Source organism: Monodon monoceros, unplaced genomic scaffold (genome assembly GCF_005190385.1).
Source record: "Monodon monoceros isolate NGI ecotype Baffin Bay Population unplaced genomic scaffold, NGI_Narwhal_1 Super_Scaffold_4, whole genome shotgun sequence".
NCBI classification, from domain to species: domain Eukaryota; kingdom Metazoa; phylum Chordata; class Mammalia; order Artiodactyla; family Monodontidae; genus Monodon; species Monodon monoceros.
In genome coordinates, this window is record NW_021703781.1 from 37062188 (window position 1) to 37078389 (window position 16202).

At 36.8% G+C, this 16202-nt stretch overlaps 1 protein-coding gene across 1 annotated transcript in view; it reads left to right on the forward strand.

Annotated features, from left to right (window-relative positions):
• The window catches only part of ZFAND4 (zinc finger AN1-type containing 4), a 57538-nt gene that overhangs the window by 21440 nt on the left and 19896 nt on the right, over positions 1-16202 (forward strand). Inside the window, exons 2-4 of the mRNA XM_029244655.1 lie at positions 3568-3643; positions 4570-4637; positions 8823-9009. Of these exons, the coding sequence (XP_029100488.1) occupies positions 3568-3643; positions 4570-4637; positions 8823-9009 (331 nt within the window). The remainder of the gene's footprint in view (positions 1-3567; positions 3644-4569; positions 4638-8822; positions 9010-16202) is intronic.

Consider the following 16202-nt stretch of genomic DNA (forward strand, 5'->3'; position numbering starts at 1 on the left):
AAAGACACAGGAAACATGTTTGAGTCATTATTAGGGTTAGATGAGGTTGTAAGTGCCCTTTGAAGAAGAGACACCTGGGAATTCTTCTTTTTTCTCTGCACACTCATAAAGAAAAAATCATGTGAGCACACAGGAAAATGTTGGTCATCTATAAGCTAAGAGAAGAGGTCTCAGAATGAAACTGGTGCTTTGATCTTGGATTTCCCAGCCTCCAGAACTGTGAAAAAATACATTTCTGTTGTTTAAGCCACCCAGTCTGTGGTGTTTTTGTTACGGCAGCCCAGGCAGACTAAGATACACAGACAACACACACACACACACACACACACACACACACACACACACACGTATATTTGCAAATACATGTACACTCATATATCACTTATCACGGCTTTGTTTGTAGTAGTAAAAAATTGGATAGCTGAAAATATATCTTAGTAGGGGACTGGGTAAATAAATTATGACAGAAACATATATTGGAGCACCGTTCAGTCATTGCATACAATGTATATTTTCATTATTGATGTGAAAGATGTATACAATATATTAAGTGAAATAGTTTATAAAACAGCTTAAAGTATGTTCCCATTTTATTAAAAAAATAAGTTTTTAAAGGAAGTGTACCCCAAATATTGAAAATAGATTTTACTGGACTTAGGATTACATGTAGTTTTAATTTTCTTTTGTATATTTCTGTGTTGTCTTTTTTCATAAGTTGCTATTTTTATAATAAATACTTGAATTTTTAAAAAGTTTTAAAAACACTTAATAGAAAAATCTGTATATATGTAATATATCCTTTGGGAAGACATGTTTGTTTAATAGGAATTAATTTTTCTGGTTGTAGTTGTAAGAAATAAGCATTGAGGTTTAAAGGCAAAGGACCATTCTTAAATAGGGTTGCCAGATTTCTATTTGCTAAATCTGGCAACCCTATCTTAAAGGAAAGTTGATTTGCTTTGTATATTTGAGATTCCAAAAGTATTCTTGGTAGAAAGAACCCTAGTCTTTTCTATTGTGCAAGTGAGGATGCTAAGGCTCACAGAGGTGATGACTTCCTTAAGGTCATCCAGCAACTCAGGTGGGCATCAGGACCACAGCTCAGTCTTGGATGATTCTTGCCACCCTGTTTTGCCTGTCAACCGTCTATTGTTTTAGCCTGCTAACTGATAGCTAAGTCTATTAAAAGTGATTACAGGAGTTAATCTCAGCAGTGTTGTTATGTTGTCTTTAATCCAGTTCTAAAGGTTTTTTTTTTAATGCAGTAAGACTGTACAATGTTGGTTGAATGTAAATAATGGTATTACCTACCCAAATTGCTTTATTTAGTTATCCTGGTGAAATCCTGTAATTTTGATTGAAAATATGACCAGAGCGTATTAAAATTTTTTTAATATTAAAATACTTTTAATGTGAAATAATTTCTAGGTTAAAAGCCTTTCCTTACTGGCATTCTTTTTTAACTGGAAGCAAAAAAAGTGAACTGTTCCCATTTGGGAGATATATGTATATCCACCTCCTCAGCCCATGTGGGCTGTATTCCATGATGATCTTTTGGAACATTTGGTGAACGTTTAGTAGACATTCAGGTCTACTAACAGGCAACACTACTTAAACATACACCTAGACAGCTACTTTTGCTTTATGGAGACTGATTTTCTAGAGACTGATTAGCATAAAGGTTGAGTGCAGTCTCTGGAGTTAGCCTGCTGGGGCTTTACATTTCTAATCCACATACTCTCTGGGTGTCACGTAATCTCTCAGTGCTTCAGTTTTATCTGTGAAATAAGCATGATGGTGATGCCTGCTTCACAAGATTACTGTTGTTGCAGTTAAATTATGGTAATACATGTCAAGCATTTATAACAGTGCCTGGCTTATAATAATAAACGCTAACACATATAGCACTTACTGCTATTATTCTAGTCAACTTATTTTATAGTATCACAAGCAAAAGTAATTTGAGAAGGCAGTATGTGGGATACCTGAAAAAGATATTCATCAACATCAGTATCTGTAGCCATTAAATGTTCTATTGAATAGATCATGCTCACTCTCTGGCTAGTAGTCTTTGGGCATTCAAATGTGCGGTTTGCAAAAAAAAAAAAAAAAGTTTATGCTGCAGTATGGAATCTGCCTTAACATTCCTTTAACATCACAGAAATGCAAAGAAACTGTCTTGTAGACCATAATTTTCAGTATTGAAAATTGCCCATAATATACTTTTTATTAAAGATTGAATTATTCTTTTGTGTTCAGACTCTGCAAAAAAGTATGTCAATATGCAGTTATGGACTATAATCACATTCAAACATTAGGGTGGGAGGAATTTTCTAATATATTAATGTTTTATGGGAAATTATATTCTGTGCCCTGTTTCAGGATTATTGACCTTTCCATTTGGAAGATATGAAAGATGCTATCTGAATCACTAAATAAACTCACGTATAAACAATCATTATTCCCTGTGGACATGTTATTCTGGGAACAGACTTTTAGATTACAAAATTTTAGGGGCAAATAAGCTAAATTAAATGTTCCATATATTTTTAAATTTAGATTTAATTGACGTATTAGTTCTGGGGTACAACATAATGATTTGATATTTGTATATAAAGTTGGCCCTATGTATCCTCTGGTTCTGCATCTGAGGATTTAACCAGCTGTAGATCGAAATTATTGGGGGAAAAAAAAATCCAGAAAGTTCCAAAAAGCAAAACTTGAATTTACATCGCGCTGGCAAATATTTACATAGTGTTTACTTTGTATTAAGTATTACAAGTAATCTAGAGATGATTTAAAGTATACAGGAGGGTGAGTATAGGTTATGTGCAAATAAATACTATGTCATTTTGTATAAGGTACTTGAGCATCCGTGGATTTTGGTATTTGCAGGGGACTTGGAACCAATACCCCTCGTATACCAAGGGACTACTGTATTGCAAAATGATCAATGCAGTAAGTCTGGTTAATAGTCAACATCCATCACCATACATAGTTACAAAATTTTGTTTTCTTATGATGAAAACTTTTAAGATCTACTCTTTTAGCAACTTTCAGATATACAACACAATATTATTAACTATAGTCTCCATGTTGTACATTATATCCCCATGACTTGCTTATTTTATAGCTGGGAGTTTGTACATTTTTAACCCCTTTCACCCATTTTGCTCACCCTCCACTCATAATACACTTTTAATGCTGAATATAACTGAATGAAGGCTGTACTTTGCAGTATTGAGAACTGTCTTCTAGGTGTTAGATCTTAAACTCTTCAGGGCTCATTTCAAGGTATCTTTTTAAAGGGCTGCCTAATTTTATACTTTGTTTCAAGGCCAGAGAGTTACTGAAACATACTGTTCTTTTCTAGTGAGTGGATTGGATCACATCTACTTTTAGCTACGCCTTTTACCTATGATTCTGTATAGTTTAGTTAAGCATCTAGCATTTAATTTAGAATTGTGTTTAATTTATTATTATTTCTTTGATAAAATTGATTTGTATCATACTCTTTCCAAGATACTATTGAATTTTTAACCAATTTTTTTATAACCTTCCCCTAAGGTATTCCCATCTGTCAGCAGCACTTAATTTGGAATAACATGGAACTTGAAGATGAATATTGCTTGAATGATTACAAGTGAGTGTAACTGCGTATCAGATATCTTACAGACGCTCAGAATTATGACTCCATATACCAGTGTTTTTCTCCTGAATCCTTTAATCATGTCTCTTCTTCTTCTGAATAATTTTTATCCCTAGATTTTAGTGTAAATCCTGAACTTTAAGATGTGTTGGCTCAGTACCCATGCTACCTGATCTTTGTCCTCTGATTCTTCGTTTTACCTTTTCATTATTCACGCCAAGCTACTTACCCCTGCCTTTTTAGACTTCCTCTTCTTATCTTGCCTTCTTTGCTCCTTTCTTTGAATATTGACTCATTCCCATCTGGCTACTTTCCTTTTCTTTCCATTTTCACAAGAGTACTGGGTAAGAGAGTATTGCTCTTCACCAAGTCTTTCATTTTCCTTAGGCCCTCCTAATGCGATACTAAGTGACACTGTGTGCATCAGTGATTGTAGATACGCCATCAGACCTTTTGTCTTTCTCCCTTCTCTCACATAGTTCTTCATTCTTTCCTTAAAATAAAGGGTCAGAGGCCATGTGGAATAGCTGGGAGCACACTGGGAGTTGGGAGATCTTGTAGATTTGTTATTCTTCTATTGTTTTATTTTATTACATAGATCTGATATTTCTAACACTTTGGGTCTTGAACAAGCTTCTTTTCTTCTTAGGGCCTGACATGTGAAATGAAGAGGCTCAACCACAGAGGTCCTTTTCATACTTTTATTCATGTCATATTTAAGGCTTATGAGAACTTCTTCATGTTTTCATTATTTATGCAAGTAAATAAGTTAACATTTTATATTTATGCACATTGCTCTATCTTTTTTTTTTATCTTTTAGAGAGTAGGCACTGTGATAAACCAGCACATAATTATGTGTATATTTAACACTGAATGTATTTTGATGATTGTGGTTTATTTTTGTGTTAATTATCCACAGCATTTCAGAAGGTTGTACCTTGAAGCTGGTTTTGGCTATGCGTGGTGGACCTATAAATACTAGAAGAGGTAGGCATGTGTTAAAATTATGTATATTAAAGCAATTTGACAATAATAATCTTCAAGCCAGGTGGTGTTTTTATAGCCTCAGGTTTTATCCAGGTTCTCTTTCTGCTATTAGGTCTCAGAAGAACCTCGTTGTTTCTCTCAGCATTGTTCTTTTTTTATTTTATTTTTTAAAATTTTATTCTATTTTTATTGAAGTATAGTTGATTTACAATGTTGTGTTAGTTTCAGGTTTACAGCAAAGTGATTCAGTTATACATATATATGAATATATATATATTTATTTCAGATTCTTTTCCCTTATAGGTTATTATAAAATATTGAGTATAGTTCCCTGTGCTATATAGTAGGTCCTTCAGCATTGTTTTTTTTGTTTTGTTTTGTTTTGTTTTTGCGGTATGCGGGCCTGTCAGTGTCGTGGCCTCTCCCGTCGCAGAGCACAGGCTCCGGACGCACAGGCTCAGCAGCCATGGCTCACCGGGGCACGAACCCGTGTCCCCTTCATCGGCAGGCGGACTCTCAACCACTGCGCCACCAGGGAAGCCCTAGCATTGTTTTTTAAAGCCTAAATGAGGGGCAGGAGCTCATATTCCAGAATATCTCATGATTCCTGATTCAGTCCAAAGAGATTTAAATATAAACCTCACCAGTATAGGGAAGGGCAGTGGGATGGCATAGTACAAGTATTACGTTGTTATCATTGTGTTTAGGTTCATTTTACTGGTCTTGTTGCTTTTTTAATCCACTGAGTCTTCAACTCCTGGGGTAATGATTGCTGTAGGAAATTCCAAAGATACCTCTTAGCCTGGTTTGTGATGCATTTGGGTTTTCTAGGTATTATCATAGTCCTGTTGAAGCCTTTTTTTCAGAATGTGGGTGGTCTCTGAAAGAGGCATTCAGCAAACACATTTTGAACATCTACTAGATGTTCAGTGCAGTATTTCATGGGAGAAGAAGTTCCTGCTTCATCACAGTGTCCACAATAAACATCTGAAGAATTGATGTTACTTCAAGCAGCTGTAAGTGCTGGAGGGAATAGGGTAGCATGACAGTGTCCGTGGAAGTAGGGTAGTAGGAGGACAATTGTGGAAGAGACCTTGGAGATGATGATGTGACCAGAGACTTGATTAACAAGAAAGTTCTAAGCATGGGAAGAACTGGGAGTGTTCACGTTTGTCCCTGATTCAGGTATATCAGATGGATCCCCACAGAGTAGAGGCATGCTTAGATTTCTCAGAGTAGTCCTGCTCTGTGGGCCTCGTCTGGGGGAAGGCCTTTGTATTTGTTTGATCCTTCACTAACCAGAAAATTGAATGTTGAGTACTGATTCCACTCATGGCTTATACTTCTTCCACAAGTCAGATTTCATCTCCATGCTTCATAATTTTGATTAGAAAATAGGGTTATCACCATCTATTTCCTAGCTATTTCAAGAGGATTTTGTGAGATATGTTACTTTGGCTGTTGAACTGTTTTGGATAAGTTAGAAAAAAACAAAGATAATAATGTTAGAGCTGATTAACTAGATTCGTAATATCAGGGACTTTCTATTAGTTGGACCTATGAAATTGTCCCATGTAACATTAAATGATGTTTATAGTAGCCATTCTGAGGGTAGTAGAAGAACCCTAATGTGTTTACTGAGCCGTTATAAGATGCTAATTTAATGACATGTGAATTCCATTGTATTATAGTTTTCAAAGTTTGTTATTTGTGTATAGTATTGTCTTTAAACAGAATGTTTTATCAGGCACCTACTTTTTTTACTAGGACTAAAAATATGTTTATGAGGATAAGTACACAGATTCTGAGGTAAAAATACATGTATTTTTTAACTTAAAACAAAATGAAAGTGGAAGGCATCATTACCCTTCGGTAGTTGAAGCTTTGTAATACTTTTTTCCCTTCAACTTCCTGTGCCTCGTTTGTAAATTGAAGAATCAGTACCTAGAACTTGTCTTTTTTTTATATTTTAGACTAAGTTCTTAATAATTATGCCTTTATTGAATCAACTTTTAAAATGAAAATGTAGCTGTTGTCTACCTTACATCAATGAAAACTTTGTGAAAAAGAAAAACTGTACCCAGATCTAGAAATTCTCCATAATGTATTTCAGAAACCTTATTTTTTAGCTATCGGGTTGGCCAAAAAGTTCGTTTCACAGAAAAATTCGAACGAACTTTTTGGCCAACCCAATATTTAGTCTTACTTGAAAATTATGGTTTAGAAAATATCTTTATTGTGTGAACTCCAGTAATATTTAGCTTTTAAAATTGTTTTTGAATTAACCATTATCAGAACAACATGGAAAGTACTTTCCTGGGAATTCCCTGGTGGTCCAGTGTTTAGGACACTGCACTTTGACTGCATCAGGCACAAGTTCCATCCCTGGCCAGGGAACTAAGATCCCGCAAGCTGTGTGGCATGGCCAAAAAGAAAAAAAAAAAGCTTTCCTTTCTAAAATTAAATTTTATCCTAAACTATATACATAATGCTTTATACCTGATGAAATCTGAATGATTGTTCTATTATGAAAAGGGGTGTTGCATACATACACATAGGTGCATACACATATTCAATGCCAGTGCCTCCCTAATTAAGGCACACTCTCTTGGTTTAAACAAGACTTTCATGTGGTTTTAGTAATGCTGGTAGCATAGTTTTTGCTTCTTATTAATGTAATTTGGAAAATGTAGCATAAACTTAAAATGGCAAGGACCTGTTTTAAAAATGTCCTTTAATATTTACACATCTTGTGCCTATGAAAGAGCCTATGAAAACATCCAACTCTTTTTGTAAAACAAGGTAAATCTTATTATGTTTCTGAAGTTTTTGTGTTTTAGTAGTGATGGAATTGAATTTAGGATATGGGAACATCTTCAGTGTTTTTACCTCATTACTTTCAGAGTTTAATATTTATTATTGCTGTAACTTTTTGACAGGTTCAGATAACAGTTCAGCACTGTTATTCTGTTAATAAGTGAGCTACTTGAATGAAAGTTATAGAGTCTGAGAAATTGTTGCCTCTTTTAAGAAAGAACAAATGTTTCTGCAGCTTGACATGAAAACGTCTTTGGGAGCGAACATTTTTTCCCTCAGCCATTGCTTAGACTCCCTGATCTGAGGTTCAGGGGCGTTTAGAACATTCAGGCTGTGAGCTAACAGTCTCTTGAGGCTTGTCCCCACCACAGGAGCGGAATCTGTCTGTGGCTGCTATGGATGAGAGTGGGTTGAGGTGATGGCTGTGCAGTGTCATTCAAACCTGACAACAGCGCCAGGCTGCTAGAGCCACGTGCTCTGACTAGACACATAGATACATACCAGGACAAGTGGGGTCCTGGGAGGATGCTTTCAAGAAACAACATACTGATCATTACACACCTAGCAGTTTTAGCACACTAAGGGACCCCCTTGTGTCCTGGGTTACCGTGTACTTTTTTTTTCTTGCGGTATGCGGGCCTCTCACTGCTGTGGCCTCTCCTGTTGCGGAGCACAGGCTCCGGACGCGCAGGCTCAGAGGCCATGGCTCACGGGCCCAGCCGCTCTGCGGCATGTGGGATCTTCCCAGACCGGGGCACGAACCCATGTCCCCTGCATCAGCAGGCGGACTCTCAACCACTGCGCCACCAGGGAAGCCCTACCGTGTACTTTTAATTGCCTGTCTTCACGTCAAGAAACAATTCTAAGAAGAATCAGCCTTTATATGAAACCAGAAAGAAAAAAAGGGATTCACTCCTAATTTCTAACATATGTTCCCCAATTGCGTGTGTGTTTGTTTTTTTAATCTAAAGTAAGTGGAATTTACATTGCTTTTTAATTATTGATTGTTGGAACCAATATTGGAAAATATAGGGAGTGGAAGGTGTAAAGTGAAAATAGTTATAGATAATTATGTCATACGGTCAACAAATATACTCTCCAGTGACACAGGAAAAACCTCATGTATTTGGTTAAACCCTGTCTTTGTACATAACAACATAATCATTTCATTTCTTTCATATTAATACAACATAGAAAATGCTGTATTAACTATAAAAAGACCAGAAACTTATTTGAAGAATGTAATATATATGTATTGTATGCATAGGATTGTTGTTCAAATTCAGCACCTTATATCCTGACAGTGTACCAAGATGCATTAAACTTGATATAAATTGAAAGCTTGTTTATCAATTTTTCCATTTGTAGTTCCTATGGAAGATCCACTTAGGGAGATGGCTGAGTACATGGATTCCAGTCGAGATGAGGTCTGGGAGAAGACCTCCTGCAACAAACAAGTTACATTTCTGGTATACCGAGAAGGAGATCAGTTGAACTTCTTTCGTGTAGTAGACAGGGGAGATGGCACTTTAACACCATTATCTGAATCTTTAAGGTAAATAGGTTTTCATTTGCATGTCTCACTTAGAAAAGGAGAACATTGTATGATACACCCATAAACCTTATGTTTACCTTGTGTTGTCAAAATAATCTTATGATATTCACAAGACTAACTAAATTTTATTCATTCTCCCCTTTTCCACCACCCCACCTCAATTATATAATTCTGAAATTGTCCTTCGTATGATTGATATGAGTAATTTCTAAAACTGAAATTTCTTTATGGAGTAGGATTTTTTGTAAAAAATATTTATTTCTGTCACTTTATGAAAGTCTAAGATGCCTACTAGATTATAGAGTCTTGTTACAATAGTGTGTTATTATACAACTGTGGCATAATAGAAAGGGTTAAGCCTAAAGTTGCTCTTTTTTTCCAAAATTTAACTCTGCTGCTTAAAGATGGATAAATCTCTTTACTTCTCTAGTCTTGTTTTCCTACTGTATAAAAGGAGGAGGGGAAATTCCCTGGCTGTCCAGTGGTTAGGACTCCGTGCTCTCACTGCCAAGGGCCTGGATTCAGTCCCTGGTCGAGAAACGATAAGATCCCACAAGCTGCACAGTGAGGCCCCCCCCCAAATAAATAAATAAAAAATAACAAGACATATAATCCTTAAAAGAAAAGAGGAAGAGGAGTTGTTATATTCTAAAATCAGAAGGAAACAACTTAAAGGTACTTAGCTAGGCAATAGAACACTTAGTAAATTGGACAAGGTAACCAAGTTTCTGTGCACTCTGCCTTACTATGATTCTTTACCTCCTTTCACTTTAAAACATTTACTAAAAATTTACTGAACTTTTATAGTCAGTCTTTATACTAGGCACTAGGTTATAAAGATTATATTCCCTCCCTTCATGGAGCATGCAATCTGCTATAAATAGTATCTATAATATAATTTTGGCAGTTGTTATAAAAAGACATCAACATCTCTGGAAAAGCAGATAAGAAGGCCTTCATTTTGCCTGAAAGGCGGGGAGTTAGGGACAACCTCTGAGAAAAAGTGACCTTAAAAGAGGAGTAGGACAGGCAGACAAAGGAAGGAAAGGTATTACAGATAACTAAATTTAATTCCACAGCATAAAAACCTAGTTGCAATACCGTTCATACAAAAAGTAACTTGTAGTCTGGAAATCAGTTTCTATGCGTTGGCAGTCTAGGCACGGTTTAGCCAGGTGCTCTGCTCAGGTTCCCACAAAGCTGCAGTCAAGGTGTTGGCAAAGCTGTACTCTTACCTGGAGGCTTGATTGGGGAAGAGAATCTACTTTTAAGTTCATTCACTTTGCTGGCATAATTCATTTCCTGACAGTCATATGACTGAGGGCCCTGGTTCTTTTACTGGCTATTGGGTAGAAGCTTCCCTCAGTTCTCTTTTGATTAACTCAAAATTAACTGATTTGGGGCCTAATTTACATCTGAAAATCCCTTTACTTTTGCCATATTCTGTTGGATAGAAGCAAGTCATAGGTCATGCCCAAACTCAAGGCTAGGAGAGTATACAGGGAGTGAGCACCAGGAATTGGGAATCCTGGGGATTCCTTTAGGATTCTGCCTCACCTCAGAGTGTTATGTGGAAGAGAGATTATACTCATTCTTTGGGGCCAGAGAGCAGATGTGACAAATGGGTGTTGACTGTTGACTCTACGTGTCAGGCTCTGGTTAGCATTGCTAACATGCCTTAAACATATGGGCTAAAAGTAGAGAAGAGGGACCAGTGAGGGCTGCAGCTTTAATCCAGGGTCTCTCACTTAGACCATGAGTAGAATTTCTTTATACCAGTCTCTCCATGTGCTAGTTAGCTGTTGTTTTGGTTTTCTTCCTTAGGAAATCCTCTTTTGGCTCTCCTTCCCTAAAGGAGAAAAATCTAAGCTCCGTAGCTTAGCATGGAAGGCCCTTCAAAACCTGTTATCATCATTTTTACAGGTCTCTTTAATTACGCCATGTATTTTTACATCTTTTTTCCTTTGCTTAAAACATCATTTACTCCTTTTACCCCAGTTTTTCCCCAGTCAACTTCTATTTGTGTTTAAGACATAATGCAAATGTTGTTATGGATTTCAGTTAAAATTGTATTATTATTGTTCCTCTTAAGATATTTTTTATTTTTCTTTTCCTTTCTATTCACTTACCAGAATTGGAGAAGAGATAGGGTGGATGAGGAAGCAGAGAAGAAAACCTTTTCTGGTCATTCCTTATCTTGCCTATTCTAGGAGAGGCTTTCTTACGCCACAATAGAGGGCAGCAAACTTTTTCTGTAAAGGGCCAGATAGTAACTATTTTAGGGTTTCCAGGCCAAGAGATACAACTAAGGATACCATGTAAGTACTTATATAACAAGAGAAAACAAATTTTCACAAAATTTTTGCAGACAAAATTCAAAATATAAGAAGAATAGTGTGTGTGTGTGTGTGTGTGTGTGTGTGCACGCATGCGTGTGTGTGTGATTCAGGTCTACTGACAAGAAGAATGGAATTCTTTTGTGTGGGAGTAATAGTTTAGTTAAGGTGTTGAAAGCTAGTGTTGCCTATCAAATTTGCAGAATCAGTTGTAAAAGTTCACTTGTTAATATTGATCTGGAATGAGATTTTATGTACGTTATCTTTGAAAATTTCATTTCACACAGATAGATACTTGCCAAATAATGAGAGCAGTCCATGAGCATATGATTTTAATTGAGCATATTCATCACTTGGAAGGCATTTATAGAATTCTGTTAGAGTCTTCCCTTGCTGTTTGCCTTTAGCATTTCATTATGTTGCAGATCAGTCACTTCCAATTGAACATAGGTGGAGCTTCTCAATTGCACATTTAAATAGATTTTGAATTTAACTTGCAGTGAGGTATGAAAACGCTGCTGGGAGTGTAATTTGAATTTGGAAAGTATGACTGCTGCAAATTTGTGTGGGAATGGAGATCTCGCTTTGTTTTTAACTTTTGAAAGCATGATATTACATGTGATTCCAAGTAATGCTAGTTGTCAGTATGACATTACTGCAGTGTAAGTTTCTCATGTAAGTACTGTTTTGCCTTGTAATTTTAGGTGGAATTCACTAAGAAACATTATCAAGTACACAGCACAAACTAATTTCCAAAGGCATTCTGCGTTGGATGTTTTGCGGTTGCGAGTGGTTCTTCTCATTCAGAAAAATTCAGTGTCAGCCCTGAGCTGAAAAAAATCACAATAAAGCTGCTACTGCCAAGCCATTGAACTAATGGTTAAGTCCATGAGACAAATGAAGTCTACCATTGACACTGTTAGTTCAGTAATACATGATAGATTGAAGTATTTACTGCAGGATTACCTGCTGATGAATAACACAATGAGTAACCATAGGTTTTAAACACCTTACATTTCATTAGCTTTGTAAATTTGTCCTAAAAAGCTTGTTTTTTCTGTTCCACACATATTTTTGCTTCATCACTTGTAGATTTTTTTTTTTTTTTTGCGGTACGCGGGCCTCTCACTGTTGTGGCCTCTCCTGTTGCGGAGCACAGGCTCTGGACGCGCAGGTTCAGTGGCCATGGCTCACGGGCCCAGCCGCTCCGCGGCACGTGGGATCTTCCCGGACCAGGGCATGAACCCGTGTCCCCTTCATCGGCAGGCGGACTCTCAACCACTGCGCCACCAGGGAAGCCCCCCACTTGTAGATTTTACTTCAAGTTGTACTGTTAGTGTTTTAGCAATTTCTTTGAAAATATTCTTAAATGTAGTTGTTTCATGCAGACAATACATGGGGCTAGTTCTTCAGTCACTTCAAATTTGGTTTTGATACCCTGAATGAGCAAAAACAACTGAATAGTATCTAGCTTGTCTTGACTTGTCAAAAGCCAAGGAAAATGACTCCAAATCATTTGCCTGATTTTTTAATTAACTATTGATGTTGCTTCCAGTGTTTTCAACTTTTCTGGAAATTGTTCTTGCCAAAGAAGTAGTCTTTAAACAAGTTTATTTTCTTTGGATACATTTTTTCATCTGCTGTGATCAAAAATGGCTTAATTAATTCACAATTGGTAAACATTTCCTTGTTTGGCTAGTAAATAAGCCACTCGGAAACTTCTTTTGGTTGCACTCTCATTTTCATTTATTTTTGTGAAGAAATTATACTGTGATGAGATATTCCATTTTAAATTTTCTGCTTTTTCTGACCATTGCTTTCCTGCAAGTTGGGAATGTTGTGATGAGTCCTTAGTCTGATAATGTCCAAATATGTTGTTTTTCTTTAGCATAGCTATAGTGTCATTGTATAATAAACACCATATTTTGCTATTTAGTTGATAGCAAAATGATCCAGTCTTTACTGTGTTTTAATACTGCAGCATTTGAAGTCCACTCTTCTCTTCATTTTGACATGTTGGGTACATACTGGTAATAAAATGTCATTGTACAGTGATACACATGGTAATTGAAGTGTTGTTGATTATGACTGTGCCACTGTGATTTATAGTGTGCTAAACCACAGTACAAAGCAATGAGAGAGCCACATACAATTTCTTTTGCATCTATTCAACTCTGCCATTGTAGTGTAAGAGCAGTATGCAGTGCATGCAATATGTGATCAAGTGAGTGTGGCTGTGTTCCAGCAAAACTTTATTGGACACAAATGTGAATTTCACATAATTTTCACATTATGAAATATTATTATTTTGATTTTTTCAACTATCTGAAAGTGTAAAAACAATTCTTAGCTTGTGGGCCAATCAAAAATAAGTGGTAGGGGCTTCCCTGGTGGCACAGTGGTTAAGAACCCGCCTGCCAATGCAGGGGACACAGGTTTGAGCCCTGGTCCGGGAAGATTCCACATGCTGTGGAGCAACTAAGCCCGTGCGCCACAACTACTGAGCCTGCCCTCTAGAGCCCACGAGCCACAACTACTGAGCCTGCGAGCCACAACTACTGAAGTGTGCACGCCCAGAGCCCGTGCTCTGCAACAAGAGAAGCCACCACAATGAGAAGCCCGCGCGCCACAACGAAGAGTAGCCCCCGCTCGCTACAACTAGAGAAAGCCTGTGCACAGCAACAAAGACCCTACGCAGCCAAAAATAAATAAATAAAATAAATAAATTTATTAAGAAAAAAAAGTGATGGACTGAATTTGACCTTGGTCATAGTTTGCTGACTCTTGCTCTAAGAAGAAACAGAATTATTTGATTCATTCTGATACAAAGTCTAGTATCAGTCATCATTTTTAGTCTCAAATCTTTTTAGTTAATTGTGCTACCTTACTGCTTTTTTAAGTGGGAAGAAATAAAAAGAGGCATTGCAACACTTAATTAAATGGTAACTTATCTGTGAAAGTCACATAAGGAGTTGGCTTCAGGGTGAATAATATTCTTGTTGGAATAAATATTACATTTGCCCATCTCTTATTCTTTTTTTTTTTTTTTTTTTTTTTTTGGTATGCGGGCCTCTCACTGTGTGGCCTCTCCCGTTGCGGAGCACAGGCTCTGGACATGCAGGCTCAGTGGCAACGGCTCATGGGCCTAGCCACTTCGCGGTATGTGGGATCTTCCCGGACCGGGGCACGAACTCGTGTCCCCTGCATCGGCAGGTGGACTGTCAACCACTGCCACCAGGGAAGCCCCCCACCTCTTATTCTTTAATCCTATTATTAGGTTAAAAGATTTAGGAAAAGTTAAATATAGCATTCAAGAAAATATTTAGAATATTTAAAAATAGAGAAAGGTATTCTTGGATTAAGTTTATAAATTACTATGTTATCCTGGTCTAGTTACATTTTTCCATTTAGAAAAAAATTGGGATTGGCTTCTAACTGATCCCATGAATCTATGCTTTGTGAGAGGAAACAGAATAATGTGGTATTTTGAAAAAATTAGGTGAATTTTTTTTAAACATATATATTTTTAATGTTTATTTATTTATTTATTTGGTTGCACCGAGTCTTAGTTGTGGCATGGGAACTCTTAGTTGTGGCATGCATGTGGGATTTAGTTCCCTGACCAGGGATTGAACCTGGGCCCCCTGCATTGGGAGCGCAGAGTCTTAACCACTGTGCCACCAGGGAAGTCCCCAAATTAGGTGAATTTAAAAATGTTTTTTTATCCTCTAAAATGCAGCCCATGAAATATTTATCATGATTGTACTTTTTAACGTACAAATACACACACACACACACACACACACACACACACACTGGTCTCTATGGGAAAATAGTAAAGGACCAGTGTTTTATGACAGGAAGGTTGAGTCAGAAACCTCTTTTAGTATTCGATATGGATAAATTTAAAATTCCACGGGACGTAACAGAGAAGTAGTTGAAGTTAAAGTATTATAAGGTGACCAAGAATAGAATATACTTGAGTCATTCCTTCCAACTCCAAGGGTGAACTGGCAAAAATCTTCACCTCAACCTTCCTTTTCAGGTATAGTTAAGTTCAAGATGAGAGCCTTCACATACTATAAATTCTGTTAATTAATTTGGATACATAAGTATGACGCAGTAAGGTCTATTGTTTGGTGCCTGGGGAAGCAACAGGAAGTAGTATAAAGAATAGACTTTGGAACCAGACAGAGGATTTGAATCTTAGGTGCACCATTTACTAGCTCTCTGGTCTTGAACAAAATCATTTAACCTCTCTCAACTGCAGGTTCTTCATTTATAAAATGGGATATAATATCATCTTATGTAGTTTTTGTGAGGATTAGAAATAATATGCGGAAAGTGCCTGGCAGAGTAGGCATTCAGTAAATGGTAGCAGTGTCAGTTTAGTGTTGTGTCCATTGTGTCAATTTTCATATTATACTAGGCATCTATAATAGATCGAAATGATAGTCACGAGTCAAACACTAGGGACTGAATTGGCTATGGAGACCAATTTCTGCCATTCTTCCTCCTGATACCTGTGGCTGCTGTGCAATGTAATTAACCCATGATTTCAGAATGTCACCAGTTTCACCATGTAAAGTTTAGGAATGGGGCTATCCACTCTCTACTTTACCTTTGTGTGGTGGTATGTATGTCCTTCAGAAGTGTTATGGAATATGCCCTATTAAGGTTATCTTAAATTGTTTCCATTTCTTACAACCATATAGAACAGGAAATCTTATTAATTCTCATACTACTTTAGCATAGATACAGTAAATTGGGCACGGTGACCAGTGCACATGTTTCTTATGCTCAATTGAAAATTTCAGTCATTCTTCAAATATGCTGAGGTTGTGTACCATTTTAATT